Genomic DNA, 16,209 nt, shown 5'->3' with positions numbered 1-16,209 from the left:
GCAGGAGAATCACTTGAACCTGAGAGGCAGAGGTGGCAGTGAGCCAGGATCGTACCACTGCACTCCAGCCTGGGTGACAGAGCAAGACTGTCTCAAAAGAAAAAGAAAAAAGAAAAGAAACTTGATTAGATATTCATTACTTTGTGGCGGAGGTTTCATGGGTGAATACTGATGTCAAACTTACCAGATTTTACACTTTAAATATTTGCAATTTATGGCTAGGTCAGTTATAGTCCAATAAAACTCTATTATTATGTTTTAAGTTAAAAAAAAGTGGGTGGGGGGAGGTTAAGAACCCTTAAGGGGATCAACATTTTTTGGTGGCTCTGTTCTTACTAGAATTTCACCAGTCTCCAACCATCTGCTCATCACTTGCCACGGACTTAGCTGAGTTCCCCTGGCAAACAGGCTTCCCCTGAATTCTAGGTTTTGCTGCGGTTGGTGGGATGGAAGGCCTGAAGGAGAAGTACTTCTTGGCCCTGGCTAGCAACCGAAGTGAGAACAGCAGCTGCGGGCTGCCCCGGGAAGATGCCTTCCATATTTTCCGAGATCCGCTGACATCTGATCTCCCATGGCCAGGGGTCCTATTTGGAATGTCCATCCCGTCCCTCTGGTACTGGTGCACGGATCAGGTACAGGACAGTGGCCTGAGCAAGCTCCTTCCTTCTCTTTGTTTCTTGCCTTAGGGTGGCTGAAGTTGGTGCTTTTTTCTTCCTCCATTTCTTCTCTCATTTGTGTTTTCCCTGCCTCCTTGACTGCTTCCTGCTTTCCATTGCTCTACATGCTATTTTATGTCTAACTTTTGTGAATATGAATGACAAACCCAAAGCTGATGGTATTTGCAAAGGGAAAAACTCAACACATTATGCTTTTTTTTTTTTTTTTTTTTCCTGAGACAGGGTCTCACTGTCACCCAGGCTGGAAGTCAGAGGCACGATCATAGCTCACGGCAGCCTTCATCTCCTGGGCTTGAGAGACCCTTCCACTTCAGCCTCCTGAGTAGCTGGGACTACAGGCAAATGACACCATGCCCAGCTATTTTTTTTTATCTTTATTTTTTAGTAGAGATGCAGGTTTCACTATGTTGGCCAGGCTGCTCTCAGGCTCCTGTGTTCAAGTGATTCTCCTGCCTCAGCCTCCCGAAGTGCTGGGATTCCAGGTGTGATCCACTGCACCCAGCCAAATACATTCTGCTTTATGAAGATTCAGTAAGCAAAGGAGATGATTTTTAAGGGGTTATAACTCCGATTGAACATCATTTCTTCAACTGGGTATCCTCTACGTACCAGACACTCCTCTGGGCACTTAAAACCAACAGCTAATAAATCAAAGCTTTCTGCCCTTTATGGAGCTTCCCTTCTCCTAATGGGAGTAGACAGAGAGACAGTAAGTAAATTATGTGAGATGTTAAAATATGATAAATGTCATTTTAAAAAGTAGAGTGAAGTCAAGGAGACTGAGGGTGTGGGAGTGCAATTTAAAATGAAGTGAGGCCGGCCCAGTGGTTCACACCTGTCATCTCAGCACTTTGGGAGGCTGAGGCAGGAGGCTCACTTGAGCCCAGGAGTTTGAGACCAGCCTGAGCAACTTAATGAGACCCTGTCCCCCCACCAAAAAAATTAAAAATTAGCCAGACATGGTGGTGTGCGCCTGTAATCCCAGCTACTCGGGAGGCTGAGGTGGGAAGATCGCCAGAACCCAGGAGGTCAAACTGCAGTGAGTTGAGATTTTACCACTGTACTCCAGCCTGGGCAACAGACTTAAGACAGCAAGACCCTGTCTCAAATAAAGTAGGGTGTGGACGGGAGGTTTCATTGAGAAGTGACCTTTGAGCAAAGATTTGTAGAAGAGCGAGAGCGCCCTGTGATTTTTGGAGGAAGAGTTTGCAACAGAAGGAACAGCCAGAGCCGAGGCATAAATGGTATGAAAAAAGAAAGGAGAAAATAAAAAAGCAGAACCATGTCTACAAGAAGCCCCTTCGTGTAAAAAAAAAAAAAAAGCAGGGGGTGGGGAGAATAGAATCAACATTTTCATTTACTTATGTGTGCATAAACTCTGGACGGATGTGTATAAAACTAAGAGGAGTGGATACCTGTGGGCAGGGAGGCAGGGAGGGTGGGAAGGATGAATGGGAGCCAATTCACTGCATATTATATTGTCTCAGGTTTTAAAGTGAGTGAATATATCACTTGTTCAAATATTCTTTTTCTGTTACATTAAACATCAGAGATCTATGTGCCATTTGGGGAGCTATACTACACAGTAGTGAGGGCTGATGAGAGTTTAATTAAAGCAATAATCATGGCGTTGGACCATTGATTTGATGTAGGAGACTTTACCAAGAATGAAACCCTGGTCCCATCCATGGCCAGCCCTCCTTTGAGGGAAGAGCTAAGGACCAAGCAGTGATAAGAGCAATGCACATGTACTGCCCCTTTAAGAGAGAGACCCCCTTCCCCTCCTCAGCAAATCTCAGGTGGGAGAGACTGTGAGAAACAGGACTGATCCAGGCTAACATCATGGGCTTTAAATTTAACAGAACTGGCCAAGCACGGTGGCTCACAGCTTTAATCCCAGCACTTTGGGAGGCCGAGGCGGGTGGGTCACCTGAGGTCAGGAGTTTGAGACCAGCCTGGCCAACATGGTGCTATTCCGTCTCTAGTAAAAATAAAATAAAATAAAATAAAATAAATAAGCCAGGCTCGGTGCCAGGTGCCTGTAATCCCAGCTACTCCGGAGGTTGAGGCAAGAAAATCACTTGAACTAGGGAGGTGGAGGTTGCAGTGAGCTATCATGCCACTACACTCCAGCCTAGGCAACAGAGCAAGAGTCCATCTCAATAAATAAATAAATAAATAAATAAATAAATAAATAACGCTGGGCATGGTGGCTCATGCCTGTAATTCCAGCCTGGGCAACAGAGCAAGACTCTGTCTCAAAAAACAAAACAAAACAAAACAAAAAAAACATAAAAAGAGACAATTGACCCATTCTATCACCAGGAAAAAGCCAGAAACAATTACTTCTGCCCAGGTATTCCCCCAAGACCACCTTCCTCCTTCCTTTACTGAACCAATGTTTACTGTTTTCAGATTTCTGAACTAATTTTTATTATTTATTTTTATTATCTATGATTATTATTAGTTTGAGACAGAGTCTCACTCTGTCGCCCAGGCTGGAGTACAGTGGTGCGATCTCGACTCACTGCAACCTCCACCTCCCAGTTTCAGCAATTCTCATGCCTCAGCCTCCTGAGTAGCTGAGACTACAAGCATGCACCACCATGCCCAGCTAATTTTTGGTATTTTTTGTAGAGAGAGGGTTTCGCTATATTGGCCAGGCTAGTCTTGAACTCCTGGCCTCAAGTGATCCAACCGCCTCAGCCTCCCAAAGTACTGGGATTACAGGCATGAGCCACCATGCCTGGCCAGATTTCTAAACTTCTGACCTACAGCTCTTTGATCCAGCTTCCACTATCTAATCCTTCTCTCCTCTATTTCTATTTCATTGACCTATTGGAACTTCTTTCTCTGGTTTCATCTAACAACAGCAGTGATGGTGACAATGACAATAATCACAACTGCTCTCTTTGTTAAAAAGCTGCTAGAGTCCTCTTGACTTTGGAGCCCCCCTCCTTCTGTCTCTGTACGGGGGAGCTTCTTCCTTCTTTCTTGCCTATTAAACTCTGTTTCTTAAAACCAAAGGAAAAAAAAAGAGCTTCCAGACACCTCAAAAGCAAGTACAGTTATCATTCCCATTTTACAGATGAGAGAGCTGAGGCCTGGAGAGGTTAAGGAACTCGTCCAAGCTCACAGACAGCTGGTGGGGGGGATTCACACCTAAGTCCGTCTGCACTTTAAATCGCTCCATTCATTCGCTGCACCGCACCTATTGGATCCGCACCAGCTGCATTTCTGTGCAGACGCCTACTCCCTGGTCACGGTGCTCCACACCCATGACAGCTCTCCCTCCTCCTTTCCCACCCCAAGGAAGGGAAAATTGGTACATGATTATTGTGGAAAAAGCAAGAAAAGATAAGGTCACTAGATGACATATGCCCTAACAGATGCTGACACAGCTACTCATGGCCCCTCCTCCTGAAACACATATTCAGGTTGCATTTTCATTCCTCTTAGCTCACTTTTTTCCCTGCAGCTGAGATGTTACTTTTTAAGAACCACTTGGCCGGGCACCGTGGCTCACACCTATAATCCCAGCACTTTGGGAGGCTGAGAGGAGAGAATTGCTTGAGCCCAGGAGTTTGAAACCAGTGGGTAACATAGCAAGACCTCATCTCTAAAAATAAAAAATAAAAAATTATTAATAGCTGGGTCTGGTGGTGTATGCCTGTGGTCCCGGCTACTTGGGATGTTGAGGTGGAAGGATCACTTTAGCACTGGAGTTCAAAGCTGCAGTCAGCCATGATCGCATCACTGCACTCCAATCTCGGTGACCGAGTGAGACCCTGAGACCCTGAGACTCTGCCTCAAAAAAAAAAAAGAAAAGAAAAGAAAAGAAAAGAAAAAAGAAAAAGAAGCACCATCTGACTACTCTCCCTTTTAGGATCTGATGGTTACAGAAAACAGACCCAGCCTGGCATGGTGGCTCATGCCTGTAATCCCAGCACTGCAGGAGGCTCAGGTGGGTGGCTCACTTGAGGTCAGGAGTTTGAGAGCAGCCTGGGCCACATGGTGAAACCCCATCTCTATTAAAAATACAAAAATTAGCCAGGCATGGTGGCAGGCTCCTGTAATCCCAGTACTTGGGAGGCTGAGGCAGGAGAATCACTTGAATCCAGGAGGTAGAGGCTGCAGTGAGCCAAGATCTCACCACGGCACTCCAGCCTGCGTGACAGAGCGAGACTCCATCTCAAAAAAAGAAAGAAAAGAAAAGAAAAGAAAAGAAAACCCCTCAGTTGGACAGCCAGAGCTTTTTTGAGTTCTGACTGGCTGAATGTGTTTCGTCCAGTGGGTATGGACCTGTCCTTGAAACGTGTCCACCAAATCCAGTGTAACCGTTAATGCAGTTAGGTCATTAGCAAAAGCTGCATATCTCACACTGTCCTCAAGCATACGGATGTCTTCAGGCAACTGTCTCTGACAAGGTTCGGTCCCATGGATTCTGCAGATGAAACACTGCCCAAGGTGACATCTCTCTCCCCACGAAAATGTGCTGTGAAATCCAAAATAATTATTGGGGCTGTGGTATGGAGTTTGCAGCAAGTCCTACCTCACCACATGCTTCCCATTTAGGGTTCTTTGATGATTTAGTGAGGATTTGTTTAGTTGTTTGTGTGAAAAAAAATACTTTAAGCATAAAAAGACTCTTTTTTGTTTTTTCTGGGTGTGGTGGCTCACGCCTATAATCCCAGCATTTTGGGAGGCTGAGGCAGGAGGACTGTTTGATGTCAGGAGTTGGAGACCAGCCTGGGCAACATAGTGAGAGTCTGACTGTACAAAAAGTAAAGACAAACACAAAATTTAGCCAGGCATGGTGACACAGCTACTTGGGAGGCTGAGGCAGGATGATTGTTTGAGGCCAGGGGTCCAAGACCAGCCTCCGCAATATAGTTTGAGGTGAGGGGTTCAAGCTCAGCTGCCACAGTAAAGACTCCATCTCTAAATAAAAAATTTTTAATGAGCTGGGTGTAGTGGCTCATGTCTGTTGTCCCAGTTGCTTGAAGGCTGAGGTGGGAGGATCATTTGGGCCCAGGACTTTGAGGCTGGGCTATGATCACATCATCGCACCTCTGCCTAGGCAACAGAGTGAGACCCCATCTCTAAAAAAAAAGGCATTTTTAAAAACTTACATGATGGGGAAGTCCAGAGGTGGCTAACGACAGTGGTAACAACTAATATTTATGAAGCAGTTACTGTGTGTCATATTCTAAGTATTCTAAGTGCTTTTACTTCTGTAATTGTCAAAACTGCCCTGATATTATGCTCATTTCATAGATGAGGAAACAGAGGCCAAGAGAAGTGAAGTTGCTTGCCCAAGATCAGATAGGTGGGAAGCGGGGAAGGAGTATTTGAACCCAGACGGCCTGTCTCTGACACTACATCATCAAACACCTCTACATTTCCTGGTTTTCTTTCCTCTGTGGTGACTTAGTTTCAAACAGGCCTTCCCATATGATGGCAGGGATGCAGCCAGCAGCTCTGTGCCACCTTCACAGTTAGCAATTGCAAAGGAGGCACCAGGGGTTAGGAGACCTCTTTCCTTTGCCTTTTTTTTTTTTTTTTTTTCCTTTTTGAGACAGAGTCTTGCTCTGTGGCCCAGGCTGGAGTACAGTGGTGCGATCTCGGCTCACTGCAACCTCTGCCTCCTGGGTTCAAGCGATTCTCCTATCTCAGCTTCCCAAGTAGCTCGGATTACAAGTGTGTGCCAGTGTGCCTGGCTAATTTTTGTATTTTTTATAGAGATGGGGTTTCACCATGTTGCCCAGGCTGGTCTCAAATTCCTGGCCTCAAGCGATCCTCCTGCTTCGGCCTCCCAAAGTGCTGGGATTACAGGCTTGAGCCACTGTGCCTGGTGCTGGGGGAATCGGAAATGGAGGAAGGTCTTACAGAGTACCTGCATAAAGTGGTTACAAGTACTGTGAACAATAAACCACAGCTGTTTTGAAAACAGTTACTCACTAGTGAGTAAAGACTGTTTCTAATCAGTCTAATGCATATGTTTTTTACCACCCTTACATACAATTTTCTTTTACTTTCTAAGAATGGGCTTAACATTTTTACTTTTCAGCTTAACTAATATTATTTAATTTGGTTTAAAGTTTTCCTTTAAAGGGTGTGCACAGTTTTACATGTTTAGCTTTTAATTGATTTTTAACTAATTTGTGAACTAATTTTTTTTCCCCTTTAGAGGTTACTGTTTTACTTAAATTGGATTTTAAGAGTTATCTTAGAGATAACACAGTAGTTATTATTAGATTATAAATTTTACTTAAGCCTTAGCAGAGAGTTACATTTTTGGATGTTACCTGTTTACAAAGAACACACAGAATTTTACTGTGGGACACCCATGGAACCAGAGGCTGCAGCGAGGGTCCCGGGAGGGCAGCTGTGCTGGCCCCGCCCAGCGGCTGCTTGCTGCTTGCAGCCTTTTGCTGGCGTTTCGCTTGTGCTGCTCACTTCCTGCGCCCAGGCAGCATTTGCTGGCCTTGGGCTGAGCCTGTTGGCTTGGATGCTGCTGCTGGAGCAGCAAGTTCCACTTTTGAAACGGCCTCTGATTCCTCTAATGGAGGATTGTCCAGTGGATCTGGCAACTCCTTGATAAAACACTGAGGAGGGGCTGACAGACGGACTCCTTTTTCCTCATTTATTTTTTCTTTTTTCTTAACTGCGTTGTCTTTAATTTCCTCCTCCCAGTTATAGTCTCCTTCTTCCCCAGCTCCTTCTTGATAAAGCAATGAAAGTCAAAGACAGCAACAGAAGAACAGAGTAAGAAAGCCCAGACTCATTGAAAACAACGGACAGAGCAAGCGGCTAGTGCTCATTTTAACTCCCACTCTTTTTAAGAGGTGCTTCACTAAGTGTGAATAAGTAACCTACTTGCTTTCAGCTGGTCCCATTGTTACCCTGGTATCCTTCCGAGTGCCCTACTCACCTGTACAGCTGATCAGTTTCGTCCTTGGGAGTCCTCTGTCCGTCATTCCTCCTCTTTACCATGCTCAGGTGTGCCTTCACCAAAATTCTTGAGCCCCCACAGTTGGGCACCAGAATGTAGGGAGCCAGCCCTCATACCCCACCCATGGGTACCCCAAGTTCAGTGGCAAAAAAGGAATGAGAAAAAGACAGCTTAAAAATGAAAGTGGGACCAGGGACCATCACTTGTAATGGAGGCAGTGAGGGCCCTGAGCTTAGGTTCCCCACAGTATTTACTGATTACAATCACTTTGAGCAGTCAGCAGATGGTGGGGTGAGAGTGGGGAGGTGGTGGCCTGATGGTGGAGCCATCTTTGTTGAACAGGAATTGGGCTCGTCATTCTAAAGACTGCTAGCAGTGGCGGCTCTGTGGGAAACTGAAACACAGAAGCACATGGTTATCTATGGGCTGCATTCCAGGTGCAGCTGGAGGGAGTGAATCTCACAGGGAGCCGACAAGTCTGGTGACTTTGTAATGCTACAAAAGGGGTTTTAAGTCCTTGAGCATGTTATGTACTGTAGCAGAGTCAAGCTCACTCTGCACCTGGAACATGAAGCCTTAGGGAAGTTTGCCTCCCCAGAGGCCTGACACATGTTGCCCTGGTTTATTGTTCCCAGTACTTGTAACCATGTTATGTGGGCACTCCATAGCCCTTCCTCCATTGCTGTTTTCCCCAACAACCTGGCCTCCTTTGCCTTTTTAAGAAAGAAGTTCCATGGAGAGCTGTGGTTGGATTGCCTTGGGAATGTTCTTTTCCTTAATGGATCATGGTAGCCAGAGAGGTGGAATAATTCTGTGGAGAACTCTAACTGGCCAGGTGTAACTCATGGATAAAGGAGTAGGGAGGGAATGGGATGGGTGTCATAGCTACCCAAATTAGACCACAGGAACTCAGCATAGGAAAGACATGTTTCCTCAAAGAGAAGCTTGGCAAACCAAGATCCTAAGTCTCCTACACCTCCAAGAGACTATACACACCCTGTTTGCCTTAAGAGAAAGTCTCTTAATACAGTTTGTTCTCACACTGCTGATAAAGACCTACCTGAGACTGCAAAATTTATAAAGGAAAGAGGTTTAATGGACTCACAGTTCCACATGGCTGGGGAGGTCTCACAATCATGGCAGAAGAGCAAAGAGGAGTAAGTCACATCTTACATGGATGGCAGCAGGTAAAGAGAGAATGAGAGCCAAGCAAAAGGGATTTCCCCTTTTAAAAGCATCAGATCTCCTGAGACATATTCACTACCATGATAACAGTACGGAGGGAACCGCCCCCATGATTCAATTATCTTCCATCCCATCCCTCCCGAAACATGTGGGAATTATGGGAACTACAATTCAAGATGAGATTTGGGTGGGGACACAGCCAAACCATATCAGTATTCCCAGTTTCCAACCCACCTGCTCTTTTCCAGGTGATTGTCCAGCGGACTCTGGCTGCCAAGAACCTGTCCCATGCCAAAGGAGGTGCTCTGATGGCCGCGTACCTGAAAGTGCTGCCCCTCTTCATAATGGTGTTCCCTGGGATGGCCAGCCGCATTCTCTTCCCAGGTGACAACACAGTTGGGGGAAGAGGTCATCAGTATGTGAGTCTCAGACCCTGTGAATTGTTCTAAACCTAGTATCAGAAGCCTCAAGAGAATGTGACTACAGTCTTTTCTCTCTTTTAAGACAGAGTCTAATTCTGTCATTCAGGTTAAAAGTGCAGTGGTGCAGTCATAGCTCACTGTAACTTTAAACTACTGAGCTCAAGCAATCCTCCCACCTCAGTCTCTTGAGTGGCTGCAGCTGCAGGTATGCACCACATGCCTGGCTAGTTTTTTTAAAAAGTAGAGATGTTATAATTCCAGCACTTTGGGAGGCCAAGGTGGGTGGATCACGAGGTCAAGAGATCGAGACCATCCTGGTCAACATGGTGAAACCCCATCTTAACTAAAAGTACAAAAATTAGCTGGGCATGGTGGCACGCACCTGTAATCCCAGCTACTTGGGAGGCTGAGGCAGGAGAATTGCTTGAACCCGGGAGGCAGAGGTTCCAGTGAGCCAAGATAGTGCCATTGCACTCCAGCCTGGGCAACAAAAGTGAAACCCTGTCTCAAAAAAAAAAAAAAAAAAAAGTAGAGATGCAGTCTTGCTATGTTGCCCAGGCTGGTCTTGAACTCCTGGCGTCAAGTTGTCCTCCTGCCTTGGCCTCCCTAAATTCTGGGATTACAGGCATGAGCCACCACACCTGGCCATAGAGTCCTTTTCTAGTGATGAGATCTCTATCTAGGCATCTATTGACTCTATGCTGTTTCTCAACACTCGTTCAACAGGCAAGTTCTATAGGTATCCTAGGCCAGATTGAGTGGAGACTCAACTGGGATCTTGCCTCAACTATGTATTTTTGAAACCATTAAGTTAAGGTCTTGTGGTTCCAGAGTAGTTCCCTGAACTGCCTCCATGATCCAATCACCTCCCTCCCTCGACTCACTTTGAGACGGGATTTGGGTGGGGACACAGAGCCAAACCGTATCGGGCTCAGTAGCAGGATTGCTGGATCATAGGGTAGTTCCACTCTTAGTTTTTTGAGGAGCCTCCATACAGTTTTCCATACTAGCTGTAGTAATTTACATCTCCACCAACGATGTATGAGAGTTCCCTTCTTCACATCTTCACCAGCATTTATTAGGTTTTGTCTTTTTGATGATTCCCATTCTAACTAGGGTGAGATAATGTTTTGATTTACATTTCCTTGATGATTCGTGATGTTAAGCATTTTTTCATATGTCTGTGCCAGCCCACGTTTATTAACAAGTCCACTAGAAGGTCAAGAATCCCAGGCCTAAAGTGCTCCTAAACCCCAGGGCCAAGCACTCTGCCTCCCTATGTGGACTTCTCTCGCCATGATAGCTCCACCAGCTCCTTCATAAATCTTCAACTAGGTCCACAGCTGCCTAAAAGTATGTTCTGATCCTGAGTTCTTGTGAGCCTGGAAAAAACCCTCTTCCACTAAGTCCATCTGAAAACTGGCATGTTTTATTTTTTAATTAAACTTTAAGTTCTGAAATACATGTGCAGAAAGCGCAGGTCTGTTACATAGGTATACTGCGCCATGGTGGTTTGCTGCACCCATCAACCCATCATCTAGGTTTTAAGCCCCGCATGCATTAGGTATTTGTCCTAATGCTCTCCTTCCCCTCGCCCTCCACCCCGCGACAGGCCCCAGTGTGTGATGTTCCTCTCTCTGTGTCTATGTGTTCTCGTTGTTTGACTCCCACTTCTGAGTGAGAACATGCAGTGTTTAGTTTTCTGTTCCTGTGTTAATTTGAAGAGAATGATGCTTTCCAGCTTCATCCATGAGAAATGGCACATATTTTTCAAGAAACTTTATATGAAAATTAAGAGAGAAGCAAAACAACCCTCAAAACACAATCCCAGCACTTTGGGAAGCCAAGGCAGGAGGAACACTTGAGGCCAGGAGTTGGAGACCAGCCTGGGCAACATAATGAAACCACATCTCTACTAAAAAGAAAAAAAAAGTAGCCGGTGTGGTGGCATGTCTGTAATACCAGCTACAAGCTGGGAGGCTGAGGCAGGAGAATCAGTTAACTTGGAGGCAGAGGTGGCAGTGAGCTGAGATTGTACCATTGCACTCGTCTGGGCTCAAGAAAAAATAAAAAATAAAAAATTAATTAATTAAAAGAAAAAGAAATTAGCTGGGCGTGGTGATACATATCTGTAATTCCAGCTACTCAGGAGGCTAAGGCAAGAGAATCACTCGAGCCTGGGAAGCTGGGATGGCAGTAAGCCAAGTTCACACCACTGAACTCCAGCCTGAGGGACAGAGCAAGACCCTGTCTCAAAAAACAAAACAAACAACAAAAAACCACACATACACACACACACACAGTCTAGAAATGCAGTATTTACAAAGCCAATCTTCTCTACTTGAGCTTTGTAATAAACTAAGGGTTTGCCTCTTGGCCATAACACTTACTGGCAATATAATCTGGAGAAACTATTTAACTTCTGGGCCTCAGTTTATCTGTCTTTACGATAGGGATAATACCAGCATCTTCCCCGTAGAGTTATGAAAATTAAATGAGGTGTATGTACAAAGCTTGCTGCAGGCCCTGAGTCGCAGTGAAGCTTGAGTTAATGTTGGGTTTGTGGAAGAAAGGTTTTGTGCTAAGTTGGGATTTGACTGGGCTAGAGGCATCTTATTTCAGACATCAGTGGGTGTGAAGCATTCTGACTTCTCTGTATAGAAATGATTCATTAACCCAGGACAGGTAAGCAGCTGTTACTGAACAGTGAGTTAACAATCATGGGTAGATGACTTGAGGTCAGGAGTTCAAGACCAGGCTGGCCAACATGGCAAAACCCCATCTCTACAAAAAAAAAAAATTAGGCGGGCTTGGTGGTGTGTGCCTGTAATCCCAGCTTCAGGGGCGGCTGAGGCAGGAGAATCACTTGAACCCAGGAGGTGGAGGTTGCAGTGAGCCTGGGGCGACAGAGCAAGAGGCTCCGTCTCAAAAAAAAAAAAAAAAAAAAAAAAAAAGCTGGCCACTAGGTGTCTTTATCTGGATTATGATAACAATAGCTAAAGCTTTTCCAGCACTTCCTGTAAAGTCATGTTATTATCCTAGTTTTACAAATAGGGCAATTCACTTCAGAAAGCTTAAGTAACAGGGTCACAGCTTATAAAGTCTAGACCCTCCTTTATTTCATTGAGCTATAAACTTCTATATAATAAACTTATGTCTGTCCCCATGTTGCCTGGGCCTGAGTCTGTGGGGTCCTGGCTGCTCAGCTCTGGGCCTGTGTTTCCTCCATAGATCAAGTGGCTTGTGCAGATCCAGAGATCTGCCAGAAGGTCTGCAGCAACCCCTCAGGCTGTTCTGACATCGCGTATCCCAAACTCGTGCTGGAACTCCTGCCCACAGGTAATGTCCTCTCGCCCCTGAATCAAGTCCCCTGGAGCACCCAGAAAGGAGATGACTGGCTGGGCTCTGATCTAAAGCAGGGTCAAGAAGGGAGGGCTGGGGTTAGGAACAGGCTCTAGGCTCCCCAAAGAAAGGCTAAGTCCTGCAGGAAGCTCTGCCCCGCCATCCTCCCTGAGGTTCTGCCTCCTCCAGTTGAGCCCACCGGGATTGGCTGCTTTGGCAGAAAAGGACCAAGGCCCATGACCTCCCTTCCACCCCCCAGGGCTCCGTGGGCTGATGATGGCTGTGATGGTGGCGGCTCTCATGTCCTCCCTCACCTCCATCTTTAACAGTGCCAGCACCATCTTCACCATGGACCTCTGGAATCACCTCCGGCCTCAGGCATCTGAGAAGGAGCTCATGATTGTGGGCAGGTAAGTCCCCACTGGGTGGGGCCAGGGCAGGGGGAAGAGAGAGCTGAGCCCACCCAGAGGCAAAGTCCAGGTCCAGCCAGCAACTTACCCAGGCTGAAGAGCATTAGGACTCCACGTGCAAGACATTCATTCATTCAGGAGATGGTCAGCGAGCACCTACTGTGGACCAGGCACAGGGCAGATAACCATGAAAGGGCTCAGTTCTCGCCTTCATGGAGCTAGGGAAGGAGGAGAATAAGCAAATAATTATAACTCAGCTGAGTGCGGTGGCTCACACCTGTAATCCCAGCACTTTGGGAGGCCGAGAGGGGTGGGTCACTTGAGGTCAGGAGTTCAAGACCAGCCAATATGGTGAAATCCCGTCTCTATTAAAACTACAGAAACTAGCAGTGGTGGCGCACGACTGTAATCCCAGCTACTCAGGAGGCTGAGGAAGGAGAATTGCTTGAATCTAGAGGCGATTTGTGTACTGGAGGCACGTCACTGCACTCCAGTACACAAAAAAACAAATAACTACAACCCAATGGCAGTTATGACAGGGGAGTCAGGAGACCTGGAGATTTAGAGGAGGAACACCCAACCTGGATTGGGAGCTGAGGGATGCATAGGAGTTAGCCAGGTAAAAGGGAGAAAGGTGTTTTGGGGATTGGGGAAAAGGTTTCTGCAAAGTCCTAATGGCTAATGGGAGGAACTAAAATGACTGAAATGAATGGCATGTGAATATTATGGAAAACATAGGCAAATAAGCACCTTGGGGCTCAGTCTCTCAGGAAGATGCACCTTGAGGCTGTCTCCACCTTGGGTTAGGAAAAACATTCTTTGATATGATGCCAAAACACAATTCAGAAAAAAAAAAGGCCAGGCAGGTGGTTCATGCCTACAATCCCAGCACTTTGGTGGGGGGCAGGTGGGAGGATTGCTTGAGGCCAGGAGTTTGAGACCAGCCTGGGCAACATAGCAAGACCCCATCTCAAAATAAAAATAAAAAAAAATAGGCATATATGCTGGTGTGTGCTTATAGTCTCAGCTATTCAGGAGGCTGAGGTGGGAGGATCATTTGAGCCCAGGAGCTTAAAACCAGCATGGGCAACATAGTGAGACCCCATCTTTATTTAAAAAAAATGTTTTAAAGAAGAAGCACTATTCATAAGAACCGAAAATAGAAAAATCCAAATGTCCACCGAGTGGCAAAAAATAAACAATGGTATATCCATGACAATGGAATACTTTTCAATAATAAAAGGGAATGAAATGCCAGCACATCTTCCAACGTGGATAAACTTCGAACATTATGCTTAGTGAAAGAATCAGATGCAAAAGACCACATACCATATGATACCACTTATAGGAAATGTCCAGAAATGGCAAACCCATGGAGACAGAAAGCAGACAAGTGGTTGCTTAGGGTGCGAGCCAGAAGTAACTGTGAATGGGTGCCAGAAGCTTTCTGGAGTGATGGATGTTCTGTCTAGAGTTTGGTGATGGTTGCACAGCTCTACAGATTTACTAAAAGCCATTGGATGGCACATGTACATTGGGTGGATTTCATGGCATGTAAATTATACTTCAATACATGGTTTTTGTTTGTTGAGAAAAGGTCTCTCTCTGTATCACCCAGCCTGAAGTGCAGTGGTGTGATCTCAGCTCACTGCAGCCTCAAACTCCTGGGCTCAAGTGACTCTCTGGAGTAGCCGGGACCATAGGTATAATCCACCACTCCCAGCCCCTCAATAAATATTTTTTTTTCTTTTTTTAAGATAGAGGCTGGGAGCAGTGGCTTCTATCTGTAATTCCAGCACTTTAAGAGTCTGAGGCAGGAGAACCACTTGAGCCCAAGAGTTTCAGATGATTATGAGGAACAAAGTGAAACTCCATCTCCAAAAAAATAAAAATAAAAAGGCCAGGTGCAGTGGCTCACACCTGTAATCCCAGCACATTAGGAGGCCAAGGCGGGTGGATCACTTGAGGCCAGGAGTTCAGGACCAGCCTGGAAAACATGGTCATTTCTTAAAAAAAAAAAAAAAAAAACAGGCTGGGCGCGGTGGCTCAAGCCTGTAATCCCAGCACTTTGGGAGGCTGAGGTGGGTGGATCACGAGGTCGAGAGATCGAGACCATCCTGGTCAACATGGTGAAACCCCATCTCTACTAAAAATACAAAAAATTAGCTGGGCATGGTGGCTCGTGCCTGTAATCCCAGCTACTCAGGAGGCTGAGGCAGAACTGCCTGAACCCAGGAGACGGAGGTTGCGGTGAGCCGAGATCGCACCATTGCACTCCAGCCTGGGTAACAAGAGCAAAACTCTGTCTCAAAAAAAAAAAAAAAAAAAAAAAAAAAAAAAAATATATATATATATATATATATATATATATATATATATATATATGTAAGTTGGGCATGATGGTGCACACCTGTAGTCCCAGCTACTTGGGAGGCTTAGGTGAGAAGATTACTTGAGCCTAGGAGATGGAGGCTGCAGTGAGCCATGGTCGTGCCACTGCACTTCAGCCTGGGTGACAGTGAAACCCTGTCTCAGTAAGAATACAAAATTAAATTGGCCGGACGCGGTGGCTCATGCCTGTAATCCCAGCACTTTGGCCAAGGCAGGCAGATCACAAGGTCAGGAGTTCGAAACCAGCATGACCAACATGGTGAAACCTCATCTCTACCAAAAACACAAAAATCAGCCGGGCGTGGTGGCATGTGCCTGTATTCCCTCAGGAGGCTGAGGCAGGAGAATCACTCGAACCCAGGAGGTGGAGCTTGCTGTGAGCTGAGATCACGACACTGCACTCCAGCCTGGGCAACAGAGCAAGACTCCGTCTCAAAAGAAAAGAAAGGAAAAGAAAATAAAATGAAAACTAAAGTAATAGAGGCTGGTGTGGTGGCTCACACCTGTAATCCCAACACTTTAGGAAGCTGAGGCAGGTGGATGATCTGAGGTCAGGAGTTTGAGACCACCCTGGCCAACATGGTGAAAACCTGTCTCTACTAAAAATAAAAAAATTAGTTTGGCGTGGTGGCATGTGCCTGTAGTCCCAGCCCCTTGGGAGGCTGAGGCAGGAGAATCACTTGAACCCGGGAGGCAGAGGTTCCCGTGAGTATTGCACTCCAGCCTAGGTGACAGAGCAAGACTATCTCAGCCAGGTGTGGTGGCTCACACCTGAAATCCCAGCACTTTGGGAAGCCAAGGAGAGTGGATCACGAGGTCAAGAGTTT

At 46.0% G+C, this 16,209-nt stretch overlaps 1 protein-coding gene across 4 annotated transcripts in view; it reads left to right on the top strand.

The window, feature by feature from the left end:
- The window catches only part of SLC5A11 (solute carrier family 5 member 11), a 61,390-nt gene that overhangs the window by 40,752 nt on the left and 4,429 nt on the right, over nucleotides 1-16,209 (top strand). For all 4 annotated transcript variants that reach the window (XM_039477907.2, XM_039477908.2, XM_074381909.1 and 1 more), the window contains 4 exons: nucleotides 427-632; nucleotides 9,066-9,201; nucleotides 12,471-12,578; nucleotides 12,841-12,991. In XM_039477907.2, coding sequence (XP_039333841.2) covers nucleotides 427-632; nucleotides 9,066-9,201; nucleotides 12,471-12,578; nucleotides 12,841-12,991 — 601 coding nt within the window. The remainder of the gene's footprint in view (nucleotides 1-426; nucleotides 633-9,065; nucleotides 9,202-12,470; nucleotides 12,579-12,840; nucleotides 12,992-16,209) is intronic.

This window comes from Saimiri boliviensis, chromosome 12 (assembly GCF_048565385.1).
Source record: "Saimiri boliviensis isolate mSaiBol1 chromosome 12, mSaiBol1.pri, whole genome shotgun sequence".
Taxonomy (NCBI): Eukaryota; Metazoa; Chordata; class Mammalia; order Primates; family Cebidae; genus Saimiri; species Saimiri boliviensis.
This window is presented reverse-complemented; position numbering and strand designations above follow the sequence as displayed.